Source organism: Cercospora kikuchii (genome assembly GCF_019650295.1).
Source record: "Cercospora kikuchii DNA, contig_00007, whole genome shotgun sequence".
In the NCBI taxonomy this organism is placed as follows: domain Eukaryota; kingdom Fungi; phylum Ascomycota; class Dothideomycetes; order Mycosphaerellales; family Mycosphaerellaceae; genus Cercospora; species Cercospora kikuchii.
This window is the reverse complement of record NW_025408588.1, coordinates 2,529,717-2,556,199: the sequence shown is the minus strand read 5'-3', so window position 1 is coordinate 2,556,199 and position 26,483 is coordinate 2,529,717. Positions and strand designations below refer to the sequence as shown.

General features: G+C 54.0%; 9 protein-coding genes across 9 annotated transcripts; 4 read left to right on the top strand and 5 right to left on the bottom strand.

The window, feature by feature from the left end:
• Positions 1-594: 594 nt before the first annotated feature.
• On the bottom strand, positions 595-3,292 carry CKM354_001109600 (uncharacterized protein; the record flags this gene model as incomplete). Its single annotated transcript, XM_044806573.1, has 3 exons — positions 595-1,617; positions 2,029-2,823; positions 2,966-3,292. The coding sequence occupies 3 exons, from the start codon at positions 3,290-3,292 to the stop codon at positions 595-597; spliced, it is 2,145 nt and encodes a 714-aa protein (XP_044662508.1).
• Positions 3,293-4,590: 1,298 nt separating this feature from the next.
• Positions 4,591-7,076, bottom strand: CKM354_001109500 (lanosterol synthase ERG7; the record flags this gene model as incomplete). Its single annotated transcript, XM_044806572.1, has 4 exons — positions 4,591-4,690; positions 4,749-4,885; positions 4,939-6,810; positions 6,864-7,076. The coding sequence occupies 4 exons, from the start codon at positions 7,074-7,076 to the stop codon at positions 4,591-4,593; spliced, it is 2,322 nt and encodes a 773-aa protein (XP_044662507.1).
• Positions 7,077-7,347: 271 nt separating this feature from the next.
• On the top strand, positions 7,348-7,941 carry CKM354_001109400 (uncharacterized protein; the record flags this gene model as incomplete). The annotated part of the gene is made up of 1 exon (XM_044806571.1): positions 7,348-7,941. One exon carries the CDS (start codon positions 7,348-7,350, stop codon positions 7,939-7,941), a length of 594 nt encoding a protein of 197 aa, XP_044662506.1.
• An 898-nt stretch (positions 7,942-8,839) lies between these two features.
• Positions 8,840-9,676, top strand: CKM354_001109300 (uncharacterized protein; the record flags this gene model as incomplete). Its single annotated transcript, XM_044806570.1, has 1 exon — positions 8,840-9,676. One exon carries the CDS (start codon positions 8,840-8,842, stop codon positions 9,674-9,676), a length of 837 nt encoding a protein of 278 aa, XP_044662505.1.
• A 337-nt stretch (positions 9,677-10,013) lies between these two features.
• CKM354_001109200 (uncharacterized protein) lies at positions 10,014-13,691 on the bottom strand (the record flags this gene model as incomplete). The annotated part of the gene is made up of 2 exons (XM_044806569.1): positions 10,014-13,118; positions 13,173-13,691. 2 exons carry the CDS (start codon positions 13,689-13,691, stop codon positions 10,014-10,016), a joined length of 3,624 nt encoding a protein of 1,207 aa, XP_044662504.1.
• A 1,404-nt stretch (positions 13,692-15,095) lies between these two features.
• CKM354_001109100 (uncharacterized protein) lies at positions 15,096-16,617 on the top strand (the record flags this gene model as incomplete). The annotated part of the gene is made up of 4 exons (XM_044806568.1): positions 15,096-15,158; positions 15,211-15,786; positions 15,839-15,901; positions 15,970-16,617. 4 exons carry the CDS (start codon positions 15,096-15,098, stop codon positions 16,615-16,617), a joined length of 1,350 nt encoding a protein of 449 aa, XP_044662503.1.
• A 374-nt stretch (positions 16,618-16,991) lies between these two features.
• On the bottom strand, positions 16,992-18,774 carry CKM354_001109000 (glucose-6-phosphate dehydrogenase; the record flags this gene model as incomplete). The annotated part of the gene is made up of 3 exons (XM_044806567.1): positions 16,992-17,104; positions 17,158-18,536; positions 18,731-18,774. 3 exons carry the CDS (start codon positions 18,772-18,774, stop codon positions 16,992-16,994), a joined length of 1,536 nt encoding a protein of 511 aa, XP_044662502.1.
• A 1,275-nt stretch (positions 18,775-20,049) lies between these two features.
• Positions 20,050-20,566, top strand: CKM354_001108900 (uncharacterized protein; the record flags this gene model as incomplete). The annotated part of the gene is made up of 3 exons (XM_044806566.1): positions 20,050-20,084; positions 20,210-20,406; positions 20,469-20,566. The coding sequence occupies 3 exons, from the start codon at positions 20,050-20,052 to the stop codon at positions 20,564-20,566; spliced, it is 330 nt and encodes a 109-aa protein (XP_044662501.1).
• A 1,489-nt stretch (positions 20,567-22,055) lies between these two features.
• Positions 22,056-25,952, bottom strand: CKM354_001108800 (uncharacterized protein; the record flags this gene model as incomplete). The annotated part of the gene is made up of 1 exon (XM_044806565.1): positions 22,056-25,952. One exon carries the CDS (start codon positions 25,950-25,952, stop codon positions 22,056-22,058), a length of 3,897 nt encoding a protein of 1,298 aa, XP_044662500.1.
• Between the last annotated feature and the right edge of the window lie 531 nt (positions 25,953-26,483).

The following is a 26,483-nucleotide window of genomic DNA, read 5'->3' as shown; positions in this document are numbered from 1 at the left end:
CTCTCGATCTTCGACTTCTGCTTGCTTTCACTCTTGTTCTAATCGGCCGTTGCAATCGCACCCACAAACAGTACATCTCATTCTGTGTATGAATCATCATCTCATCCCCTCTCCGAAAAGCAAGAAATCAGCAGTGGTAGCAGTAGCAGCAGCGCCTCTTTTCCCATTCTGTTGACACACACACACAACATTCAAAGCAGTTTGACCAGCCAGGAAGCAAAGGCAGAGGTCGTAGAAGAAGGTGAAAGTGCTGTGTTGTTGCTGTTGTCATTGTAAGGAAAAAACTCCTCCCACCGCCCCCTAGCCCGGATCCGAAATATGCTTCTGAAGCCCAACATCTTGTCTCGTTGTTGCAACCCATGCAGCCATACTTGCTTTGACGATGATCCTTTTTTGTCGATAAGTCCTTATGGCCACGGACGCCTCGCTAATACCCTCACCGTCAACCTCTCCCAGCGCCGACGCTAACGAGCCCTTTTGCAGCCGAATCCCATATGTCATCGATGTGAATTTGATACAATCTGGTATGTCCTCTTCCTCTAAACCGACACCTGCCCACCAATCCATTCCGTTCCGAACCTGCTCAAGTGTTGTTTACTGGGGTGACTTTGCCCCACTCGCACCGTTGCGACGGTTGTCGCCCTCGTTGATGCCGAGCTGGCCCATGCCAGTCGAAAGGAAAGAGAAAGGATCCGCAGCACCGTCGTTGCCATATCCTCCGGGCTGTCCGTATGCGCCGTTGGAGTAGGCGCCGGCACCAGCCTGCGAGCTAGTGTTTCCTTGGTTGAAGGCCTGCTCGGCTCGGCTATCGAAGCCTCCTCCCTGAGACTGCATGCCGCCGTTGCTTGCCATCTGCCCGTAGCCGCCAGCCATGTATGGGCTAGGTGCAGCGATGCCGGAAGGCATGTTGTAAGATGAAGGTGGTCCGAAAGACTGGCCACCGAAGCCGCCGGGTGGACCTTGCATCGCACCATATGCACTGCCATCGAAAGATTGTTGGCTTCCTCCGCCGTAGCTACCGGTTGGCGGCTGCATTGGAACCTGTGGAGGACCGCCGTAAGATTGTCCTGGGAAGCTGGTCATGCCACTCTCGGCAACTACGGCTGCCTGTGTTCGAGAAGCGCCGCATCTCAAGCACGAAACGTTCTTGGCAAAGTTGTGATAGCCACATCCTTCGTTGCCACACTTCCAATCACCAGCACGGAAAGGAACTATTCCAGCACGGCCGCTTGAACCGCCCATGCCACCCATGCCGCCAAAGCCACCGCCGTGCATGTGACCGCCGCCCATCATGCCTGGATGACCGTACTGTGCTCCGCCAAAGGGGGTTTGCATACCGTAGGGTTGACTATATGGGTCCGGACCTCCGGCACCCATAGCCGGGAACGAGCAACGGAAGCATGCCGTGCGACGTTGAAAGTTGGAGAAACCGCAGCTTGGACAGGTCCAATCGCCCGGTCGCGGACGGTTCTTGGAAGGTGGAAATGGAGTAAGAAGTGGAGGTCCTCCAGGAGGCTGTGAATGTGCAGCGCGGTCCAGCACTCTGCTTGATGAGGGTGCGACCTCAATCGCGCGGTCGTTAAGCGCGCGTCCGTTCATGCTGAGGCTTTCGGCCGCCTGAGAGTATTCAGTGTTAGTAGTTGTCTTTGAGCGGGGCGTGTTGCACAAGCAAGGCACGCGACAAGGTGGTGCAGATCCAGTGAGACAAGGTAACGAGACCGTGCCGCTCAGCGCGGGATGATTGAACGCCATCGCAACGCGACGTTGATGAGTTGCGAATGATGCCAGTGATGTCGAAGATATGGTCGTAGAATGCTTGGTAGTAAAGTAGCGCAAAATGCGGTGAGTGGTGATGTTGGTCTTGGGTGTGGGCGATACCGTTGTTGATGTATGTTAGAAGAGAGAAACACGCACTGAAGCCAGCGAGCAATTTTTCGTCTAGTGCACGGTCCAAACCGAGCGTTGCGCGCGACGTTGCCAGACTTCACTTGGATCTGCACATACAAGGAAAGAGCGGATCAAACATACCTCTTCGTGACTGCCAAAAACAACGAATCCGCTTCCACTGGGCTTGCCGCCTTCCGGGGTTCGCAGGGTCCAAAAGGCAATTGGACGACCGCCGTACTGTGTGAACCAACTTTCGAGCTCACTTTGCGTTGTATCGTGGGGCAAACCGCTCAGGTGCAGTACTTTGCTCCTTTCGCCCAGGAAAGCGCGAACGTCGCTGCGTGCGTCAAGCGGTCTTGACAGGATATCGGGATTTCCTTGGGGGTTCGTAGCGGAGGGCCGAGACTTCTTGAGCAAGGAGTTGAGACAACGAGTGAGCGTCAGGGATTCTTCTAATGCACGGCGAGGAGATGATGGGGCGAGCGCTTGGAGGTGGAATGGTAGACCTCCGGTGACTTTGCCCGAGGACCTGACCTCTTCCACTTCAAGACCAGCGCAAATGCTCGATAGGCTGGACGAGCTGAATGCAAGTGTTTCAGGATGGTGTGATTGGAATGTCTGGTACTCTTGACGCAGGCCGAAGAGCACTGGATGTTGTAGGTAAGCGGGCAAGACGACGTTCTTGTCGCGTGCCTCACGCGGAAGCTGAACACGCAAATCCCATGGGGTAAGGGTGACGAAGGCGAATGTTGGTGCGGCACTAGGGCCGGCGTCCTTTGGCACAAGATGCTCCTGGGCGAATTGATCGAAGGTGGTGATGGCGTCGCGGAAAGTGCCAGCGTTCTTCACATGCTCCCAGGTGAGGGTCGTCAGAGAAGTACATAGAGGAGTAATAGGAGTGTTGACAGGGCGAACGAGCACGGACTGGCGGTGCAACTGCGATAGGAGGTTTTATTAGTAACTGGTCCAAGCTGTATATATTGGCAGTGTCTCGTTCCACAGACGCCTTCGGCAGCCCGTGCCATGCTGCTGCGTGTCGAGGGCCCCAGCAGCACTTGCCGAAACATCGTTGACGTACCTCACGCTCGGGATTCTGAGCATCAACTACCACCCAGCCAATTTCAATGACCTCGGCACTGTCCTTGGTGACATATACTCCATGCTCGTCACACGTGGTGGCGATGTGGATGACGCAGTATTTTTCAAAGGGCGTTTGCGCGGGTGGCTGCTGCTGCTGCTGCTGTTGCGGCGGCTGCTGTTGATATGGGGCCGGAGCGGACTGGGAAGCTCTGCTCTCAGGCTGGTAGGGAGGCTGTTGCTGTGCGGAAGCTCCTCCGCCGGTGCTGGAGGCCGGTGTGGGATACGGGTTCCCGCCGTACGGCTGCTGCTGTGTTGGTGTCGCCATGTTTCCCGATGTGTTTCCTGCTCGTTCCTCGTCTCAACTGAGTCTTCTCCAACGTGGACAATAATCCCAATGAACGATAAAAGAGCTAGGCTCCCGGCGCTCTGCCTGAACCAGACGAGTGAGACCCGGAACGCCGAACGCCGTGCGGATCTTGGGGCGAGAAGGAGGGTGGAGGGCGAGCTCAGCACGCGGCGTGGTGATGTCGAGACGGGTCAGCTGCTCGAGCTAGGGTGGAGGCAGGAAGGTCCGATAGCTTGCTGGGACAGAATACACGCCCACGAATAATGCAGACGCTGGCGGACGGCGAGGCAGACCAGAGCGAGCGTGCTGAGCTCTATCTCGACGTACGCGGAGAAAGCAGCGCTGGTGCACACGCTGCCTCGGCGGGAAGGGGTGGAACGGGGGAGAAATTGCAGCACGCGAAGGAGGAGCTGTGTTTAGGATTGAATGCACTAGCGACCAGGGTTCGCCGCGCATCAGCCAGCATCTCCCATCCGCTGCTAGCGACACGACGACGCCCGGCACCATCGTCACCGCGCCGCATGCGCTGCTGCTCGTCACCCGCCCGTACCACCGCTGCGCCGGGCTGCCAGCGCCGCCGCCGTCCGGCCAGCGCTGCGAGCTCCTCCGCCGCCGCGCATGTCCCTCGGCGGGCCCCCTGCAAATTGAAACGTGATTATGTGGGACTAATCATTAGACCAACGCTCGCGCGGCAGTTCGCTTCAACAGCGTTGCGGCACGGTTGAGCCGCCCGTTGGACTACTTGCTGCCGGAGAACTGACCTCACATCTCACTCTACACATCACGTTACGGCGGCAGCAGCATCGCCAGGCGAGCCCAGGCACGAACAATGCGCGTCGTCTCCCCTAGCCATGAAATGATCATGCGCCTGTCCGTCCGGCCCTTTACCCACGACCGTCAAGTTTCACAGTCACAAGACAAACCCACAGCCCACGCAGTATCCATGCAGCGCCACCGAGCGCTCGTGGTGCCGGAGTGAGCGGTTCCACGTGCAGAGCCGACGGTTACACGCGCGCTGCACCGCGACCCAACAGTCACCACTCCCACCGCGAGAGACAGACCGGCGCATAGTGGCCCAATCTTGGCTGCTTCTGCTGCAGGCTTCCATCAGCTGAATCGATGAACACTGCATCAGCCGATACGAATGTACCTGCGCTGTGGTCGACGCAGTGCTGGCATGCGGTGGCGCATATTATTAGGAGGTACCATATGTACGATGTGTTCGAGCATCGCTCTCGGGTGCTGTGAACCTGCCCAGCGGTCCTGACCTCTGGGTTCTATACTGATCCATTCAATGCAGTGTCGCCGAAATGTCTGCTATACATGCCCAGCGCCTTTATCGGAAAGATGAATTTGTAGTTTGGGTAGGAGATCATGCTGTGAACCCGGATGTTAGCGTGGCGGACGAGCCGTATTCTGGGCTGGAAAGTCTCACCAACTCTTGTTGAACACGCCCTCGATACCCTCCTGCAACCACTCGCCATTCGGTTGCTGCCTGCTCATGATAAGCTTGACCGCGCGGTCGATGGGATCACGATCTGGATAGCCAGCCTCGATTAAAGCAATGACGACCTGTCAACAGTCAGTCGCACGCCACTTCACGCACGCACAGACGCAGCACTTACCCAAGCCGTCTGCACGACTTGCGAGCCATCAGGATGGCGACACCATGTAACGGTCTCACAGCTCTTGTACGATTCGCCCCAACCACCGTCTGCCTCTTGGCGATCGAGGAAGAAATGGCAGGCTCGCCTGACCCGCTCACTGTTTTCGTATGTCTCACCTTGAGTCTTCAGACTCTCCAGCGCAAACCATCCAGCATACGAAAAGCAGATTCCCCAGCTGCCGTACCAAGATCCATCCGGAGCTTGGTCGCGTCGGATCCAATCGACAGCACGAGACACGAATTTCTTAATCTCCGCAGCACGATAATCTGGGTAGTCCTTTCGGAAGCGCTCGAGCGCCGTGACACATGCAGTTGTGCATTCCGGGTATGAGTACTCGACCATGATGCGCCCGAAAACCTCGGCCGCATTGAGGTATTCCATCTTTGTGCTGCCTCGCGTGGGTTCGTACGAGCTGCAGGAACCATCACTGTTCTGCATGGTGAGAAGGATATCAACAGCCCACTTGAGACGCTTCTCGCTCAGGAGAGTCGGGAACAAACTGGTGCGACCATCCTTCGGATCCACCGTGGACTGTAAGGCCATGATCGCCTTGACAGCTTCCGCTGTGCAGTCAGAAACAACGTAGCCCTGCGAGCGGGTGCTGAAACCCCACGCGCCACGACGAGGATGCCGCCAGCCGACTTCAGCCGATGTTGCTTGGGTGGGAGGATCCGAGTAGACAGATGAGTTCTCGTAGCCAACGACGTGATCGAGGAATTGGTGGTCTTCGAGGAATTCAAGACCTTTGAGCAGGAGGTTGTGGTACTCCGGCTTCTGCTCCAGACCAGCATCAACGACCGCTTGTATCGCGAATGCAGTATCCCACACTTGCACACCATTGGTGCCGTCTGCCATCATGCCGTCCTTACTGATGAAAAAGTAGTCCTGCAGTCGGTCACGATGCCTCAGAACTGACTCCGCGTCAGGCCCCTCTGCAACATAGCAGCACAATGTGTCCATTGGTGCGCTGACAGGTGCCAGGTCGCCCTGATCAGTGTTTGCACCCTCAATCTGGATAAGATGCCAGACCCAATCTTCAGCCTTCTTGATCAGAGCGTCGGTCCGCAGGAAAGGAATCCATATCCAGACAAGGAGCCAATTGATGAGATTCAAGACCCATGTTTTGGGATGGTAGTTGTCTTTGACGCTGATGGAGTTTCGATGACTAGCGAAGTCTATTTCATGGTAAGGCGTGGTGAATAGCTCTTCCCGTAATTCCTTGATCAAAGGATCTGAGTCTGCTCTGGGATATGTCCATTTCTTGGACCACAGATAGCCCATTGGTAGAAAGACCATGCGCATGTGGATCCACCAGCGCCAAGGGGCGATTGGCACCCAGTCTGGCAGGAGCCAGAGCTCTGGGGGCACAGGATTGACGATATCCCATTTCATGACACCGAGGACCGAGAACCAGAACTTACTCCAGTGGGGTCCGTATACTGCGCCACCCATATCGTGGAGGCATCGTCGGGCCTTCATCATACGTGGTTCATTGGCCGGAACACCGAGTATTCGCAAACAGGTATAGTTCATCGCCGTTCCAAAGACCGAGGAGTCGCCTTCAATGTGCAAACCCCAGCCGCCGTCGCCACCGTTTTTCGATCCAACATTCTGCATGTTGAACAGGTAGCGCACAACTTCGATCTGCTCTGGTTGTGTCAATGGCATATCAGTGACGTAGAGCGTGATTATGATTCCGGGAAGCAAGAACATTGGTCCTCCATATTCGCAAGCCCAGTTTCCTGGCTCTAGTTGTAATTTTGAGAAGAAACGAAGTCCATTTTCCGCAGCTTGAAGAGGTGTCTTCGCCTTTGGGAGGTTCGGCAATCCCTGTGAAGTCTGTTAGGTCTGGGTAGTTACGTATATGGCAGAGTCGCACTTACAGTGTCAAGGCCCAAATGCCATTTATCCGCAATCGTCTGCGGCCATTGCTTGCTTTCTTCATCTGATTGTAGGTAATGCCATGTCTGCCGTCCTCGGTCGTCTTTTAGTCGCCATCGAGAATAATCTGTACGGCTGTCGGGTGACTTGGCATTGGCCTTCGCCTGGCCATTCGCTTTCGCAGGCTCTTTCGCAGAGCGATTGCGAAATGTCATGATGTCGCTTTGCTGATTTGCAGTCTTTGGGATTGGTCCAGGACGCACGAAGACGGGGTCATGAAGCCAGCGACGTTGCCATGGTCTCCTCTCGTACGATGTTTTCCAAGGAGGTGTGCTAGTGGCGACGGGATATGCAGGTACAGCCGATCACGCGGAAAGAACCTAATCTAATCTCTCCATCAATTCTTGGCAATGAAAAGTTAAAGTTGGAGGAAGTAGCGCTGACTTTACATGGAGTGTGATTTGCTTTCATAACGAACCGCACAAAATGCATTCCTCCGGCCCACAAGCGCTCACTTTCGACGAGGTCGACGATCTACTGTACTTCACTCGGGCGAACGAAGTACAAGACTTGCAGCAGACGATCACAGAATTGACTCAGAGGTACTCTTGCTCGGCAAAGGATGTGCTGGAGGCAGCGATTGATCCCGAGAGCGGCAACACTGTACTACACTTCTGCTCAGCAAATGGCTTAACAGAACTCCTTCCAAACCTACTCACGCAGCTAGGTGCCGCGGAGGGCACACCAGCCGCATTCGTGAACCACGGCAATAAGGAAGGAAATACCCCGCTTCACTGGGCTGCTTACAATGGACATTTGGATATTGTAAAGCTTTTGATCGCGGCAGGCGCAGACATGTGGCAGAAGAACGCAGCTGGACATCTGGCCATGTTCGAAGCAGAGCGTGCGGACAAGAACGATGTGGTTCAGTACCTGCTCGAGGCGGGTGGGAAAGAGGTCGAAAGAGCTGGAGAGGAAGGCCAGCCGTCCGAGGAGGATGTCGAGGATGTGCAAGAGGGTGAAGCAAGCAGCAGCGCTCAGGCTACTGCCGGCGATGTGAACATGGGAAATGCACCTTGAATGGGCCGTCTTGACACGGACATGCTCTTCGATCCGGCCCATCCTGCGAGCAGATCTGCGAGACTGAACATCATCAGATATGATATACGGCAAGACGGGCTTACACCTCAAGACCTTCGCACTGAGAACACTACCCTCGGTATGGCTGCAGATACACAAGCTGCGCAGTGCTCCTTACACCGAACCCTCAGCCGAAAACCCCACTTCTTGAGAATTCGAAGCGTCTCACAGCAACCACACAGATTCGGCCCTTTGTTTCCAGCAGAGCGTATGCTGCTTCAATGCGGTCTTCGCAGGCATCAAACTCGTAGGGGAATACTGTTTCTCATCGAGTCGACCTCCGGTCTTACGCCTTGCTCATCAACCTTGGGTCAACGAATTCTGTCACGACGATACAAAAGCGTTCAACTTCGCCCCTCCATCTCGACATTATCCAACACTACAATCCCTATGTTGTGACTGGCTCTGGAACAGTCGCTGCACGCATACTTTCCCAAGATTCCGCAAAACGATCCAATTTTGCTTGTTCCACATGGGCCTCGGATGACAAGATGTTGAGTCAGCGATTCATACACGTAGCTGCGGAATGACGAACAAGGAAAGCTACCTGTATCGTGATCCTCTCTGGGTCAACCTGTAGATAGGACATTCATCGACATGCTGGATATCATGGAACTTGGTTTCTCAATCTCTCCACGTACACGAGGGCCTCACCCTACGAGCGTTATCAGCAACGTTCTTCCCACTACTGGCAAAGTCACAATTCGGGGAATCGCGGTGCAGGAGCTACATCAGACCAGTTCCTACCCACACGTGGACTGAGGTCCTGGCAATGACCTGCCTCTACCTCAGACAAGTGGAACACCTCTGTACACTCCAACAGCAACACGCCAGCATCATGCAGTCAGCAGGCCAATCTGCTCCATTCTTGGAGCTCTCCCCCGATCTTCGACTGCTCATCTATAACCACGTCTGGCCTGGAACGGCCGACGGTCAATCCAGCGACACCCCAAACAGCAATGTAAGGCGATCGAACATTGCCACGAGATCAGGACTCCTTCGCGTCTGCCGCACAACCTGCATCGAAGCATCTCCCATCTTCTTCGCCAAGAACGCCTTCATAGCCACAGTCACCAGCGAGCGATGGCACTGGCTTCCCAAATGGCTCCAAACCATCGGCCCCAAACACACCTCACTCATCCCCAGCCTGACCATCGAATGGCATCTCTCACAGCGCACGCTTGACTGGATCGACACCCACCACAACAGAATCTGCCACTGGGCAGACGAAGAGCCTTGTCAAGAGTCGGCCGCCGACTCCGAGCCAGAACTCCAGAATAGCACCTCTAGCCTTCCCATTTCAACCTTTACAGATGTCGATTTCGACCTCGCCATCGCCATCGCCATCGCCACAGCATACCCAGCTATCACCACCGACCTCCATGAATACACGCAGCTCGAACTCACGAATACATGGTCAGCTATACAGTTAGCCGTTGCACTCAAGAACGTTCCCGGACTACGTCTTGACAGAATCCACATTCCTGAGTATTCTCCTCCAGGAATTCCACCCTTCACTTCCGTGGCGGGCTTGGGGTGTATGGAGGAAATGAAAATTATTCGTAACATCTGTGATCTAAGTCAGATGGTTTTCCATTACAAGCTTGGAGATGATGATGGAGACGGAGAAAACAGGAGCGGAGAAGAAGATGTAGATCATGAGCAAGATGGGTGAAGGCATGGGCGTGTGGGAGCAATATGGGCAGTGACAGCTGCATGGTCAGAAGTCTTCGAACAATAGTGGCGGTAGGCCGACATTCGTTGCAGCACAGTCCTGCAGAAGGTACCATTAAAATAATCATGTCATAACGAGCTACATCCAAGCTCAACTTCCTCGCCAGTCGAGATCCTCAACCTCGATCACGACCCATCCTTGCAGAGCGAAGAAAGAGATATCCTACAACGCCTCGCTGCGAATATAACCTACACCACCTCCCCATCCACTCTTCAGCTTCGCGGCCATACCCCTCTAACTTTTCTCTAGCATTTCGAAAGTATCCTCCAAAATGCATCTAAAGCTTCGACTCCAATTCCTCAAACTCCGAAAGATCCTTCACAGGCTTAGGATTAGCAGCAAGCGGTAAGCTAGCCTTCCATCCCTTCACATCCTCCACGAGGATTCTGTTGATTTCCTTGACAGTTCCATTCGTGCCATTCGTTTCAGTCGTTCCATTAGTCTGCTCAGCATCGTGTGAAGGAGCAACAATACCAGCAGCCGGGAAAAGCTGCGGCAAAGCCTGTTCGCCTTGTGCAAGCACCACTTTGGTACTTTCCTCGTCGAGTCCAACAGCCGCGAGCCATGTCGCGATGGCTTTCAGTGTGTCTGGCACGTCTCCCTTGGCAATGTCAGTCTTGCCCAGATTCTCAACAAGCTTCGTGCGGTCTTCAGCTTCGCATTGGAGACCAATTCCTGAGAGCAACGCGATGATCTGGTCGGCCAATTTTTCGCTCTTCTCAGCATCTGTGGTCTTAGCAGCGATGTCTTCGGGTGATGACTGGGCAACCAGTTGAGTGGCAAAGGTCGAGCGAACGGCAGAGCTCGGGCTGAATCGTGTCATGTAGAAATCGACCATGTCTTCCTTGGTCAGCGTCTCGAGGACTTCGACATCGCGGTAGACGAGTTCGAAATCGAAGACTTCAGAAAGGACGTGGTGCCACAACCGGCCGCTTTCCTGAGACAAATTCTTCAACTTCTCCAGGCGCTTGTTGATGACACCAACCCTGTGCTCCTCAAACTCTGTATCCGACATCTCTTTGATGGCCGTCTCGAACTCCTTCAGGAAGAGGTCAGAGCGTTTCAACAGATAATCGCAATCCTTTTCACTCTGGATGAGGATGCGGAACACGGCAGCGTTGCCAACGATCATCATCGAGCCATTGACGATGTATCCCAACTGCTCCTTGGTTCGCAACGTGTCGAAAACAGGCTCGTGAAGCACCTGGTCCAGTAATAGTGTTTTGGCCCGTGTTTGACGATCGCTCGCGTCGCCCACATAGATGCAATAATCGAGGCAGTGGTTCACGTTGTCTGGGTTCTTAAGAGTCTTCTTCCATGCAAAGTTAGAACCCTCTGGCAGATTAATGTAGCGCTGCGTCTCCCATTGCGTAGGAGGCAATGGGTGGGGCTTGAGCGTCTTCTCGACGAGGTCTGCCATACGAAGTGCATCTTCCTTGTAGAGGTTGCCATGGGCGAGGATCTCGATGTGCATCTGGCGCATCAAAGTAGGGATGAAGTTGCGCACATCGTCGGCACTGACGTTAGGCAATTCTGCCAGGAGATCTGCTTGGCTGAAGGCGCGGTCTCGGGACAGTAGTTGGGTGTAGCGGCCAATCTGCCTGAATGGCTCCTGCAGCTCAAAGTTTTGATACGTGCGAGCCATGCGCTCCTTGATGATTTCAAATCGGTCATCTTTGACTTCGAGATCGCGCATCGTGACCAGGACTTTCTCAAGAAGCACATGCATCTTGTCGTTGTAACCACCGACCGAGACCTCGAACGCGTTGGCAGTTCGTATCAAGCCGTAAGCTAGACCAGCCAGCTCGGCGTCGTAAGCGTACTCTGTGAGACTGTCATCGACCAGCTCTTTGAAGAAAGTAGAGAGCACAGCAGTGTATGCGCTCATGTAGCCCATTGGGCTGCGCAGGTAAACGTAGACATTGGCTTTGGGCACCCAGAATGTGTCGTCCTTCTTCCACCAAAGACGAACGTTGCCATCGTTCCGAATCAAAGTGGGCGAGAGTGCAGTCGAGATGACATCCTTCTTCTCAACGTCCAAGCGCTGTGGAATGAACTCGTTCTTTGCAGGGAGGTGTAGCTCTGCTGGCCTCGATTGTTTCGACACGGCCTCGAGCTCTTGCAGGAAGTCGCTTGGAATCTTCTGAATGGTGTGCTCAGTGCCATACCATTGCTCCTTCTGATCGAATTTGGCCATATCTCCCGTAAAGTCTTGCGCAGACATTGTGAATCGAAAGTTGTCAGGTCGAAGTGCGTTCAAGCCTCTCAAGATGGCCTCCGGATCGTGCTTTCGAACCAAATGCTGCCCGCTCAACAGCCATTCACGTGGCAGAGGCTTGTGCATAACTCCACTCATATGGCTAGTAGTACGCGATGCGGGAATCTTTTGCTTAAATTTGAAGTCAATTTCAGCGAGCTTCGCGGTCTCCTGAGTGATCCATTCTTGCGGAGGCTGCTCTTTGATCATGGCAATGTATTGAAAGATGGTCTTGATGATCTCTCGATAGTGTACCAGACCTTGTGAAGTCAATCTCAGGCCGATCGAGAAGAATGCAGTCCCCGGGCAGACTGGCGAGGGACCTGCACTGAGCTCCGATACCCAACCCTTTGCCTTCAAATAAGCCAGAATACTGCCCGGACCCTCGTGGCCTATTAGGTGGCCCAAGTAGCGACCAGGCATTGACTCGTACAGATTCTCCTCATCCGGATATGGGAAAGAGAGATCCAACATACGCTGGTCCATGACTGGCTTGGCAAAGGTCTGTGTGCACAACTCCTTCTCCGTGAGCACTGGCACATCGTCCCATCGTAGCTTTGGCAAGTCCTGGTTGGGGATATCGGAAAAGAGCTCCTCTACCCACTGCTGGAGCTCGTCTAGGCCCTCTCTCCCCAATACACACAACTTCATTCGATTCGCGGAATAGTTCTTTTGGTAGAACTTGATGAACTCGTCGCGAATCTTGACGCCCCTCGCGATGGGATCATCGTGTAGGATTTTGTAGTTGCCCGTTGAGAACAGATGGTATGGATGTTGCTTCGCTGCCGTGCTCTTTGCCAACTGCATCATTCGCCAGTTGTCCGCTTGCAGGTTCTTCTTGTTCTCTGAGTCCACCGCTCGCAACTCACGCTCCAGACAGTCCTCTCTGAACAATGGTTTGATGAAGAATTGCGCGAATCGATCGAGGGCGCCATACAGAGGGGCTTGGCCTTTGGGTACTGTTAGCAAGCTCGATCGACTCGTGTTTGCTGACGATTTGGGGCTGTTCGATGTGGACGAGGCTGAGAGCTCGAAGTAGTAGTTGGTGTCGGTGCCTGCTGTGAAGGCATTGCTCATGCCGCCGTATTTTGTGAGGTATGAGTTGTAGTCGTTCTCCCCCGGGTACTGTGCGAGACCAGATTAGTTGAAGGACACTTCGTTCCCGAGACATGTTCCCACCTTCTCGGTGCCCATGAACAGCAAATGCTCGACGGCATGCGCCATTCCCTGCATCTCTTCAGGATCTGAAAGACTGCCGACATTGACGTCCATTGCGGCCGAAGCCTTGTCTGTGTCGGGGTCATGGATGAGCAATGCCTCGAGCTTGTTGGGCAGCTCAATGACTCTGTACGATCGATCATCTAGCAATGGCTTCTCGAGGTTGTCGGCCAAGCGTCGCGTGCCCTCGGGGCGACTGCGCAGAACATTGTCTGCGTTCATGATGGATGATGTGTTGGCAATGGACGCGCGCTGATGTTGAGGGAGCGGAGAAGTAGGCCTGGGGGATGGCGTGCTACAACGAAAGGCGGTGGAAGAGGACAGGCGTTGATGGAATGGCGGATGCTGCTGACGAAAGACGGCGGCACAGGTGTGAGTGGCGAGCAGCGGCGACTTGTCAATTACACAGCGAGCAGCGAAATCGAGGGCGGTGGTGACGGTTGCAGTCAGCGGGACACAGGCCAGCAGACGAGCGCGCATCGACGGACGGGCGCAGCGTTGGGCTTGATATTGTTGTCCAGGTAGGGCCGCCGTCCATCAATGTCCCCCGCGGCACGAGTCTCCCGACGCAAACGACCAAGCCCAAATCTCGCGCGGGGAGCCAGGGAGTCGACGTGCTGCGCGTGTGCTTTGTCGTTAAACCGCCGTCGTTGTTCGTGCGTTGCTGGTGACTGTTTGTGCATGTGTATCACCCCGTTTCCCGCAGCTTCGATGCGCTTTCCCTGGTGGGCTACAGCACAGCTCATTCCTCTTCGTTATCTTCTCCAGCGGAGGCCAGCCCTACGCATGCACACCTCCTGCAGGCATGACGCTGATCTGCCAGATCATGCATCCGCTGCACAACCCACAACTCAGATCTGCAGGGGCAGGAGCTTGGGCGAGCCGCTGACAACACAAAAGCTCTCTGACGACGACGATGTCCATCAATGTCACGGTGCTGGAACGTTTATGGCGTGCTCGTCAACGCACCTCCACCGCTCGACGTTTTGAAACGCACCCGCTGGCCACAACACGGACTCCAGCCGATTTGACCACGTCGCGCATATCACTCCCTCCCGCAACCAGACTGCACATTTGCTGCACGCACGGTACCCGTTCGTAACCACGACGCCGCACCATTGAAGACTGCTACACTTCACCCATGAACCCCGTCGGCGCGCGTTTCACCAAGTGAAAAAGTTCCGTCGCAACGTTACCGTGTTCGCATCACGATCTTGATCAACAGCGATGAGCCTGGCAAGAACAGAGCAGTGTCGCTGCTGCATCTTGAATTGACTTCACCAAGGCCGGCTGGTGTCCGGTTGGGCCGCACCAGTGTCTCCTCCGCTGGACACACCGGAGCATCCTCTCCACAGGTCGATGTGTAAGGTGTCTCCAAACCAGTTCTGCGAATTCTGCCTTGCCTACTTCCCGATTCGTCATGTTGGTCGGGCGAGCTTTTCCGGCCTCTGCGCTCATGCATGAACACGGCACCTCTGACATAGTTTCGCTATCGGTAGGTCAACTTAAGTGACATGGCTGCGCAATGCATGTGAGAGCTAAATCAGAGCACGATGGGCTCCAGATCTGTCGTTGGTGCTGTTGTACTGCCTTGACAGAAGGCTGCCGACTCGGCAACGGATGACACACAACGATTGTTGGACGCCGTTGACAGATGGCCTTCAACTGCTTCAGCTCATGCCCACAGTTGTGCTGCTAAACGACCTTGGCAGTAGGATTGCTGAGGCATTCACAAAACAACCTTAGAGCAGTGCAGATCATTGCTACACCTGTAAGGCCACCTCACGATGTGCCAACTTTTAGCTTGCCAGGAAGCTGGAAGCTATCGTCCTCCCGTGCCATACCAGCACTCGTCGAATTCGCAATTGCGAGTTTCGCACAAGAATGAGTGCTCCTCTGCAACCGATCATCATCCGTGGTCGTTACCTATGGCAAGGACAGAAACGCGTAAGGCTGAAGTCTTTCAACAAATTGCCACTTCCACTGATCGCACACCAAGTTCATCGTGCGCGGTGTAGTGTATCAAGACAACGCTCTTGACCGGCAACCATATGACCCAATCACAGATGAAGAACTTCCAAGGCTCCAGCACGATGTTGCACTCTTCAAAGAACTGGGCGTCAACACAATTCTCGTCTACCAGATCGACTCGTCCAAACCGCATGCACAAGCAATGAGATTGCTCGAAGAGGCAGGCATCTATGTTCTCATACAGGCCTATCCCCCTCTCAGAGGCATCAATCGTTTCGACCCATATGGCTCTTACAATGCTGAGAATGTGCAATCCTACTTCAAGACGATCGATCTCATGGCATCTTTCCCAAATACGCTGGGAGCCTTTGTTGCTCAGACATTGATCAATCAATCGATGGACGATGCGGCTTCTCGAGACTGTGCGCTCGTCATCGCGGCTGTACTTCGAGACGTGAAGAAATACATGCATCTCAAGGATCAGACAAGAGGACAACGTATTCTGCCCATCGCATATGGAGCCGACAATGATGGGTTCCGCGATAAGCAGATCTTCGAGTTTCTGCATACAAGGGAGCCGTCTGAGCGGATAGACTTCTGGACAGTGAGGCACGCCTGTCAGACGGAAAAGGGACACGTTGCTGACATGGCAATAGTTCACAAAATACACATGGAACACAACCTCCTCAACTTCACAAACAGAATCATCGAGCGACTTGGTCAGTCACTAATCATCGCAGAACATAAACCCGGCAATGACACAACAACTAACCCACCGCGCTCCCAGACCACACCCTTCACCCACACAACCATCCCCATCTTCCTCTCCGAATACAGCTCCAAGTTTCCCTCTCCTCCCCCAGTCGAACCCAGTCAAGATCCAAACTCACCACCTTCCCTTTCCTCCTCTGCCACAAAAACCCTCCTCACCTCCCCAACAACCCACCACTTCTCCGGCGGCTGCCTCTACGAATTCAACCACAGCGTAAACAACTACGGTCTCGTTCGCCTCCTCCCAAACACTCCAACCCAAATCCCAGGTTTTCAGCACGGATTCCAAGGCTCAAATATCGAAACCGAGAGACAAAATGCCGTAGAACAAAGACAAACAGGATTGGGGACAGTTTTGATTATGCAGGATTTTGTAGATTATCGGGAGACATTGAGAGAGTTGAGAGAAGAGATCGAGAGAGTCGAAAGCTCGGACATCAGTAATGAAGCCGAAGCCGAAGAGCGAGGTTCTCGTAGCAATTCCGAAGGAGTGCGTGGGACTGGGATTGGGGGTCCCAGGCCGAGTGGAGTCACTTCTTCAGCAGTCCCGCATGCAATGCCCGAGCAAGGCGAAAACAGCAGTTTTAGAATTACGGGTGAAGTTCCAGAGAGTTGTATCGATTGGGAAAGTGAGGGATCACGAATGGAGTCAGAGGCAGGATGAAACAGTTGGGCATGGTTATCGTTTGGTTTCATACGATGCAGTTCCCAGTACGCTTAGGCATCATTCCTCTATCACTCATCATATTTGAGTCCGCACCTAGGCATCGGAGCACCCGTCTCTCTCCATTATACCAGCGCGCCTTCGCAATGATGAGAGCTTTTTCGTTTTGTGAAATTTCGTGTCAGGTGATTGATCCTTAGGACGCGCATTGCTCGCCTACCCATTCGTCTGTCTCGTATCTAGATTTGTCTCCCTTGTCCATCTTCTGAAGTTCATGCCTTCACTGGGCGAGGATGTAACCAGTTCTATATCGTGCCCCGCTAATACGATGCATTGTACGCTTTTGTGAAAAGTACTGCGATCCAAGCTCTCATCTAGAGCTTGTTAGGCTCAATCTGGTGCTGTGGCCACTGGTATCCTGCAGCATCGGCGAATTTGTAGCCGTATGAGGAGGTGAAGTCGTCGAGGACAGCTGGGCCGCGGGAGCCTGTGAGAGTCGGTTAGCTATTGATACGAGTCTTTCGCATGGAGTTAACTCACCGTATGGGTAACCCATTGGAATAATCTCCTTGTTGTCATCGAGGTAGTGCAGGAGAGGAGTAAAGATGCGCCATGAAGCATCAAGCTCATCGTCACGCACAAAGTTGGAGTGGTCGCCCTTGAGCGAATCAAGGATCAAACTCTCGTATGCCTCTGGGATCTTAAGATCAGAGAATCGTCGTCGGTAGGTGAGATCCAGCTCAGTGACAACCGTCTGCATGCTGAGACCAGGCAGCTTGCTGTTCATCTTGATATAGATGCTCTCGTTTGGCTGCACTCGGATCACCAGCTCGTTACGCGGGATGTCCTTAAAAATACCAGACGTGACATCCTTGAATTGAATGCGAACTTCTGTCTTTTGCTCGTTCAAAGCCTTTCCTGCCTTGAGGATGAATGGAACACCGTCCCAGCGCTCGTTCTTGATGTAGGCGACCATGGATGCGAAGGTGGGGCATCGCGACTCCTTAGGCACGGTGTCGTCCTCCTTGTAGCCTGGCTTGGAGCCGTCCAGCGACTTCTCATATTGGCCAATGATGACGTTCTTTGGCTCAATGGCAGGCATACCGCGGAGTACGCGCACCTTCTCGTTTCGGATATCCTCAGCGGAGAAGGAAATTGGGCGCTCCATGGCGAGCAGGGTCAAGATCTGGAGCAAGTGGTTCTGCATGACATCGCGAATGATGCCGAACTCGTCAAAGTAGCCACCACGTCCCTCGGTGCCAAATGGCTCCTTGAAGGTGATTTGCACGTTATCGATGTGGTTGCGGTTCCATGTTGCTCCGAAGAACTCGTTTCCGAAGCGCAAGATCAGGATGTTCTTGACCATCTCCTTTCCAAGGTAGTGATCAATACGGAAGATTTCCTCCTCCTTCCAGTTAGGTCGCAGAGCCTGGTCCAGCTCGCGCGACGACGCAAGGTCCTTTCCGAAAGGCTTCTCAATGATGATGCGTGCGATACCACTCTTGGGGTAGTTGTTGCGCTTCAAGTGTTCGGAGACGGGAATGAAGACGGAAGGAGGCAATGCCATGTAGAACACACGGTTGGTCTCCTTCTGGCCCTTCTCTAGCTCTTGCAGATGCTTCTCGAGCTCCTGGAAGCTCTCATCCTTGTCATACTGCCCGCTCACGTAGGTCGTGAACTTGGAAAATTCGTCCAATTGCTGCTCCATCTCTTTTGTTGGAGTCTTGATATGTGACTTGACTCGCTTCAGGTACTCAGTGTGATCCATCTTCGTTCGAGCGTAGCCGACAATCTTGACATCGCGGGGCAGGAAGCCATTTCTGAACAGGCCAAAGAGTGCAGGAAAGGTCTTCTTCTTCGCGAGATCGCCAGACGCGCCGAGGACGATAATGACGGTGTTCTCCTTGAGCTCCATCGTGCTGCAAGCACCCACATGTCAGCCGAGTCCTCGAGTACGTGGTGTTCCACACCGACAACGACGGAAGAGTGCGGGGAGCTGCATTTCGGCCAAATGCACATCTCGCAGGCCAATGTCGCTCGTTGCGCATCCAACGCGACGAGCTCCCACGTTGTCGGAGCTGGCAGCAAAGTTTCACCGAATTGTTGGACTTACCCGGCATTCTGCTCCTCGTCGCGGTGGATCACCGTGCTCGCCATGTCGTCGATGTGGTGGGGTGGTGCAGTAGGGAAGAGGTGCGGTGAAGGGGAATTGTCAGAGCAGAGGGGGAGTCTGCTGACAATGAGTAGGAGGATGATCAGAAAGATTTGTTGAGCAATGCTTCGAGGTTGACGTGTGGTGTGGTGGGGTCCACTGGCTGGCTGAGTGTAAGGCTAAGTCCCTGCCCGCGATCACGGCTGCTGAGACGGTGATGTCAAGGCGATTGCTCACGGCCGCTCGGTGGCGATACGCAATGCAGTCCTGCGCGGCAACGGGCAATGCCACTCTGCTCTGTGGAGATGCAAGAAGATGAGTGAATGTCCGCGGTTGTCGCTGTCTGCCCACTCTCGTTTCCGGACGCGGCGGGCGATGCTTGCTCAGCAATTACCAGCTCCAAGGCCAGAACGATAGCCGTCTCACACGCGCTGGAGAATGAGCCGCAAACTCCGTCACCGTCACCGCAGAGCACATTACCACAGCACATCACTCACAGCGGCCGGATCTCGCTCTCCGGGAAATGTCCCGACGCGCATCATTCGTGCTCTGCCTCGACTAGATGCTGATAGCCTCTCGCGCGAGCATGCGCTTCCATCCGGCTTCGCAGTGACACCGTAATGGCAGCGAGGCTTCTGTGCTTCGCACACTAATCACTCACCCCCGTTGATTACCGAGCAGACGTCAAAAGTGCAGAGCTGGCCGAATCACTACCGACGCAGCTGCGTCTCGCGCTGCTAGATTGCAGCACAAGGAAATGTGGGTATCGGATTGGTGCTATACCATCCTGATGTAGCCAAATTTTGCAGCCGTCGACTGTATCGTACGAGCGACGCCAGGTGCAACACAATGAGTGTTCTGAGCTTATCCGCGGACCTGATGAGATCAGCGGAGAAAAGATTTTTTGTCCCAATGCTGCGCTGCTTGGAGCAGGAACAACGCTTCCATCAAGTGAATGACGAGCAACTGCATGCGTATGCGGCAATCCAATCGTGCCATTGGGGTGTCCAACATCTCCGGTAGCACGTTATTGGGGGTCATGGACATAACCAGCTTGTCCGTCTCACAAACACCGAGTCAGAAATTCGAAAAATGAATGATGGCCTTGATGCCTGACTATGACAATGGGTACACCCGTCGCGCTAACCTGAGCGGGCACCGGAAGTTGCCGACTCTCCCACACTTGGCAAAATCGAATTAACGACGCAGCGCATCTCCCGACTTCTGCGGACGATAGCGACGACAAAACACCCAGCGAGCCCACCCAGAACACCGCCAACATGTCCGAATCACAGGGTCACCGTCTTTACGTCAAGTCAGTACCGCCCTCGCCGCCGCTGCTCGAACGCCCTCCGCTCCGCTGTCTCAATCTCGGAAACAAATAGCGGCGGTGGCATTGGCATACACCTACGGACAGTCGTACTGACTGAATACTCACAGGGGCAAGCACCTTTCGTACCAGAGGGGCAAGCGCACCACCAACCCAAACACATCGCTCATCAAGGTTGAGGGCGTCGACGACCCAAAGGCCGCATCTTTCTACCTGGGCAAGCGCATCGCATACGTCTACCGCGCCAAGAAGGAGGTTAGAGGATCTAAGATCCGTGTCATCTGGGGCAAGGTCACGCGGACACACGGTGCGTTGGAGAGGTGCGAGCGAGTCGAGGTGTGAACAGGTATGCTGATATGGATCCAACAGGCAACTCCGGTGTGGTGAGGGCACAATTCAGACACAACCTGCCATCCAAGTCGTTCGGCGCCATGGTTCGCATCATGCTTTACCCATCCTCGATATAGATACGACCAGCCGCAACGACTACCCTGCGATGGAACAACACGACATGCATTCGGGAGCGCAAACGGCGACGGGGGGTCACTTTTGGGCGGCAGTGCAAGGCAGCAAGAGGACGCGAGTAGGACTATGGGTGTCTGAGAGCGGGCCATCTTTGCTGCCGCAAGGGCGATGGCGTAGAAAGGAAACTTGTCAGGCTGTCAGATATACGGCTTTGTTTCTGAGTCATGGAAATGCATAAGACACTAAAACCCAAAAGGACATCATGCTCACGATCGCAATGTGCAAAGACATTTCTCAAAGCTTCAAGTTCATACTGAGAGGCTCCCACGGCGACGTGACCAGCTTGAAGATGGCTGCATTGCGTCATAATAGAAGAGACGGAAGGCTGACTTGAACAGAACCCACGATATCTCTGAACAGTATTGCAGCGTTGGACCACAAAATCGAACGTACCATGACGAACCCCATACGGTCTTACACCCTAAACAGCTGCGAAGTCCAGCCCGAGATGACAGCTGGAATTCTACACCACCGTAGTCACGAAGCGCGCTACCACATACAAGCGGACCACCATCCTCCCATATTCAGAACACAGCGAGTGGACACAGCACGCAACCACGACCTCTACTTCTCCATCCTCAGCCCGCACCAAGCATGCTCCCGTATCCTCATGACTCTGGACCTCCGCTCTTTCCAAGATTCCAACGCGACCTCCTGACCAGGTGGTCACCCTGCAGCCTGCACTCTCCACAAACAGCAACCGCAGCCAATAGCACAATTCACCTTGTCCAACAAACCCAGACCTCTGGTAAACAATGCCAAGATTCCACAAAGCGAGCATCGGCACTCATGCAACGACCGTCTCTGGCACTGCGTCACAGCATATCCCGAAATCGGCATGCTTGGCACATTGGCCGACCTTAGGCACGGCACCACCACAACCGGCCAACTGGAAAGACACTGGACGACGAACAATGGACAACAAGGAACAGGAACACAGCACAAAAACCACGACTCACTCGTCGCCGTCACCATTGCATTTACTCTTACTTTTAACTTTACTCTTCTTTCCTCTCTCATCTCATCTTCCTCCATAATAATCACACTGTCGTCTTTTGCGTTCGATCGCTCTAAGCGTTATATATGTACAAAACAACAATCCCAAGTCCAACAAGAATTAGCGCCCCAAAAGGTGTTCCGCCTTCCAACCCTCCCTTCCTCGGCCCAGTCGGCCGGGTTCTTCTGAACACCAAAATACCAAGAACTTGTACACCACAGCGAACCATTTCCCAATGCAGCAAAACCAAAAACGTCTCTCTTCTTTCGATGTGAACGTAGCCGCTTCCAAAAGATGAAATCAAAGTACCGCAAAGCCACGGATACTTCAAACGGTCCAAATGAAAGATGAAAGCCAAAGCTCTCTCTTCCCTTTCCTGGTGCAAGCACAGGAATCAAGCGTGATCCGAGCAAGAGCCAATACCTCCGTGCGTCCTACGTCGGTGTCCTTCCCCCATCATTCCCAACAGCCGTATCAATCCTCAATGTTCGCACATCATTACCCATCGACCTAATCTGACTCTCCGCACTTCCTCTCCCAGGACTCAAAATCGAACTCGTTGGCGGACTCCCAGCTCCATCGAGCATAAAATGCCGAAAACTCATTCCATGCTTACTCTCATCAATCGGCGAAATCTGCGGCGCACCGCTCCTCGACGCATGCGGTTGTCTCGGCGTAGGAAAATCGATCGGTTCCGTAGGATGTTCATCCTGCGGAGAATCGAAATATCCCACTCTTCCGGTATCCAAATCCGCTTTCGGTGTAGTATCGATTTTGACTTGCTCGAGCATTTTCCCAATACTGCCTACAGAACCCGGTCGTTCGAATTTCTCATCTTCGATTTCCATTTTGACGGGGACGTTGTTGAGGAGGCACCAATTTCGATGGAGGTATTGTTCGAGACGGTAACATTGCCGATCCCATTGTTCTGTGAGGAGACGGTGAGTGGTTTGTACGTCTTGGATTGTGAAGGATGCTGTGTGGCTGTGTGAGCTGCCTGAGGGGCTGTGGCTAGCTTTCTTGCTGGGCGGTAGGTTGAGTGATAGTGGAGACACATTGCGTGTCTCATGCAGCGGAGATGCTCGCCCGTATGAAGCAAGGGCTGGGAAGGAAGGTGTGTAGTTCGCGGCTGCCCGTGAAGTCGTCTTGCGCATGCTCGCCAAGCCTTTCTTCACTGGGGAAGAGTGTCCTGCTGGAGCTTTCCCGCTGCTGAGCGATGTTCGAGGCGGATCGAGTTCGGACATTGTCCTCATGGTTGCTTCCGCTGCCTTGAATGCCGCCGCTCGCCCATCGTTCATTGCCGGCAAGAAAACGAGCACTGTGTTATCAGTCAATGCATTGACCAGATCAGTGAGACCATGTAGAGGTATCTCATTGTTATCGCAGTGAAGCTCCAAAAGGCTACGATTCAGCCGTAGCACTTCAGCTAGAGTGCTCGCGCCTCTAATGCCGAGCTTCTGTTTCTCCACTTTGAAGACCTGCAGAGACGTATTATCCTTGAGTCCTTTCAGTGCTTCATTGATGCCAGGCCCGAATTTGGAAGTTGCCAAGCGGGAGTCATCACCCGATATGTCGAGCTCTATGATCGTCTCGTTCTTGGCCAGCAACTTCGCAATGGCAGCGCATGTATCATCGCTTGCGTCTCCTGGAAGACCTGTCTGAGAAATATCGAGGCATCGAATGCTCTTGTTCACAGTGAGCGCTTTTAGTATTTTCCTGAACTGCGACTCTTCCTTGTATTCGATCGAGCGCATACTCAGGTGCGATGGTGTGAGGTTGTTGGTGATGGCTTGAGTGACCTTTTCGAGACCTTTGCTCACTACACACTGGCTGATGTCGAGGTGCATGTCCCGTGGTGCTGCGTTCTCCCACGACATGCTATGAAGTAGGGTTGCTACGTCACCGCCTGTGAGGTATGTATTGTCGAGGTACAATTCGTGCAAGCTGGCTGACTGAGGATGAGCAAGATACGTAGAAATTGCATCGATGGTGTTCGCATTCAGAGTTGTACCAGTGAGACGCAGTTCCTGAAGGCGCCACATGAGCAGCGTCTCTGCTTGTATGAACGCCTCATTGCCAGATGTTCTGGAGACATTAGAGAGATTCAGTTTTCGAATGAAAGCAAACATCCCTAGCTGGCTGTCGAAAGCAGAGGGGCTCAGACGCGCACTGTTGCCAGCGATCTCTAGTGATTCCAATGTGTTTTCCTGCGCGCGAAGAGCATCGAGAATCAATCCCAAACTACGATCGTTCAGTCCGCATCGATTGAGCTCGATGGCACGAAAATGACACGATTTGTCCACAGCTGCGCCAACAAGATAATCCTGATCAGTCTCACTCAGTTCTATGCCATTGAGACAAATCCAGTCCACGTTTGTGGTCTGGTGTTTGCATAGCGGAAACAGAGCTTCGACAACACCACTGCCTATGTCACGGTGTCGAGGAGCCTCCTCAGTTGTAGGTGTAGTGTCGGCGTGTTTGACTGTGACGCAACCAGAGAAATCCATGCGTCGCAGCTTTTTGCTGGTCGCGGCAATTGCGCGAACCTCTTGAACAAGCAATGACGACCGACTGAGCTCGTCTGCACTGAGCCTGATGGGGGTGCCTCGCTTCGTCCGTGTGCAGACGTGCTCGTTGCCATAATTGTCATGCAGGCCGTTCAGCGAGTCGAGATTGATTCCAGCGAACGAAATGCTGCCAAAAGTTTCATTGTAGCGAACAGCACGCATGATGGCCAAGAGTTCAAGAGGGCCATAACTCGGTCGACGCAGATCTGCAGGAGCGAGAAGTTCGAAACGCGGAGCATCTTCGCAGCTGTAGTTGATTGTATACCGGATATTCGAGGGGTTCACCCCATACGCTACACAGTATGCAATCAAAGTCCGGTCCAGACAGTTGTGTTCCTCAACATCCGCGGCCGCTGGCGGCAGGAGCAGATCATCGACCTCGACAGGCACTTTGAACCTAAACAGTCGATAGCCGCACTCCGGTCGCAGGAAGTTCTCGGACCAGTGTAATCTTGCAGCGATCTCGAAGGACGAAGCTGAAGCAAGGCATAGCACGCGAGGCTTTTGCATCGGCTGTCGGAATACGAGCTCGAAAGTGTCATCATCGCTACTGACTTTAACTCCAATCAAGGTCAGAATCCCAAACGAAGCCTGCGAATGATTGGGAGCAATGAGCGGGCTGGCAGTCCTTGATGGGGGCTTGGCAAGCGCGATTAGATGTACTTTGTGCACACCAATGGCCAGGAAGCACACCGTAGATGAAACTTTCGTCAGGTCATCTGAAGACGATTTGCTGCCTGATTTGACGGCCGGCTGCCTCTGCACGACCTTGTAGATTGCACAATTCGTGGGGTCATAATCATGCTCTCGTTCCACAATTCGCGCGGCATGTTCAAGACTTCGAGGGGAGATCAAGGTCGATTCTTTGGACCGCAATTCGCTCGCAACGCTTCGTATTCGTACCAGCCAGCCATCTCGCTCCTCTGGGCGTGCGAATTGAAGCGTCATGACTGACGCAGAACCAGAATCCTCGTCCAAGTAAGCCACTTCCAGCGCAAAGTATGGTTTCCCATCGTCCAGCTTATGCGTAGCTACAATCTGCCGCAATAGTACTCGGCCATCCTTGTCGCCCGAGGAGTCCGACATCGATTGAAGATCACTGTGTGACCCCGCGGACGGCATTGACGCATGTTTCTGCATGGGACTGCGATTGCTCCCACTGGGTATGGTCCTGAAATGTTCCGCTGCCTTCGCCTGCGTTTTGTATCGTAAGATAGCATATTCTGTAAGCACGAGATATTCCTTCTTCTTTCTGAACATGCCCGCGCTCGTCTGGACTTCGCCGTGCAGCAGCACATGTTTGGAGGCACCCGGTGAAGCATTTCCGATGCTATCAAGCGTATGATCGAACACCAGCGAGGGCGCTTTCGAGGAGGTGGTCGAAGGTGGTTCGGCACTCGTATAGTTCTGAGCAAAGCTGGACAAGTCCTCGGTGCTTCCTCTCGTCAAGCTCGTCTTCAGCGACTCGAACACTGAAGGTGGCCGCTTGGAGGCTCTCATGGTGATCGAGGGTCGTCTGGACTGCGATCGCGACTGGTCTGATAGTGGCGTATTCGTCCGGTCTTCGTCGGCCACCACGGAGTAGTTCAGATGTCCCAACTGACTCGGCCCTCGCGCATGCTTCGGCTTCTTGCTCAGTGTCTTTGGTTTCTTGACATCTCGGCCGCCATCGTCGTGGAGGTCGGCGCTGGAGCGCAGACCGGCGAGCGACAGTATGCTCCTTCTTTTCGAAGACTCTCTGCCATCCCTGGCAGCCGCCGACATGCTCCTGGAGTTGCTGACTCTCCCGCTGCAGGCCGTAGCGCTGACGAAGTCGTCGTACGGAGATTGGCTGGGCGGTATAAGACCAACGTCGTCCAGCTATAGCTCCAACCCGCGCGTGGTGAGCGGCCGTTTGCCCGCAAGTGCTCGCACCCCCGCGCGCCACAGCCGGGACAATATAGAGGAAGTGAATATAAAATGGTCGGATTCTGCAGGCGCCCGCACCCAACTACCCCAAGCTCGCCAACGCTCGCACGCTTCGTCGTTGTTCACCGGAGAAGATGAGCATTGGGAGGAAGGTGGAGAGCGGGCCAGCTGCTGACTAGCCACGCCGACGCCCAGGATGGTGCAGTGCAATGGAACGGCGGCCAAGGGGGTGTCTGGCACATGGGCGGCCAGCGCAAATGCGCACACAACGTTAATGTTATTTTAGCTAGGAGCTGTTGCGGCAGTTGGGCTGTGCAGTGACCAGGATGCATCCATGACGAATGGCGCGTGGAACGCCTGGGCTACGCTGGTGTTTCGAGTGCGACC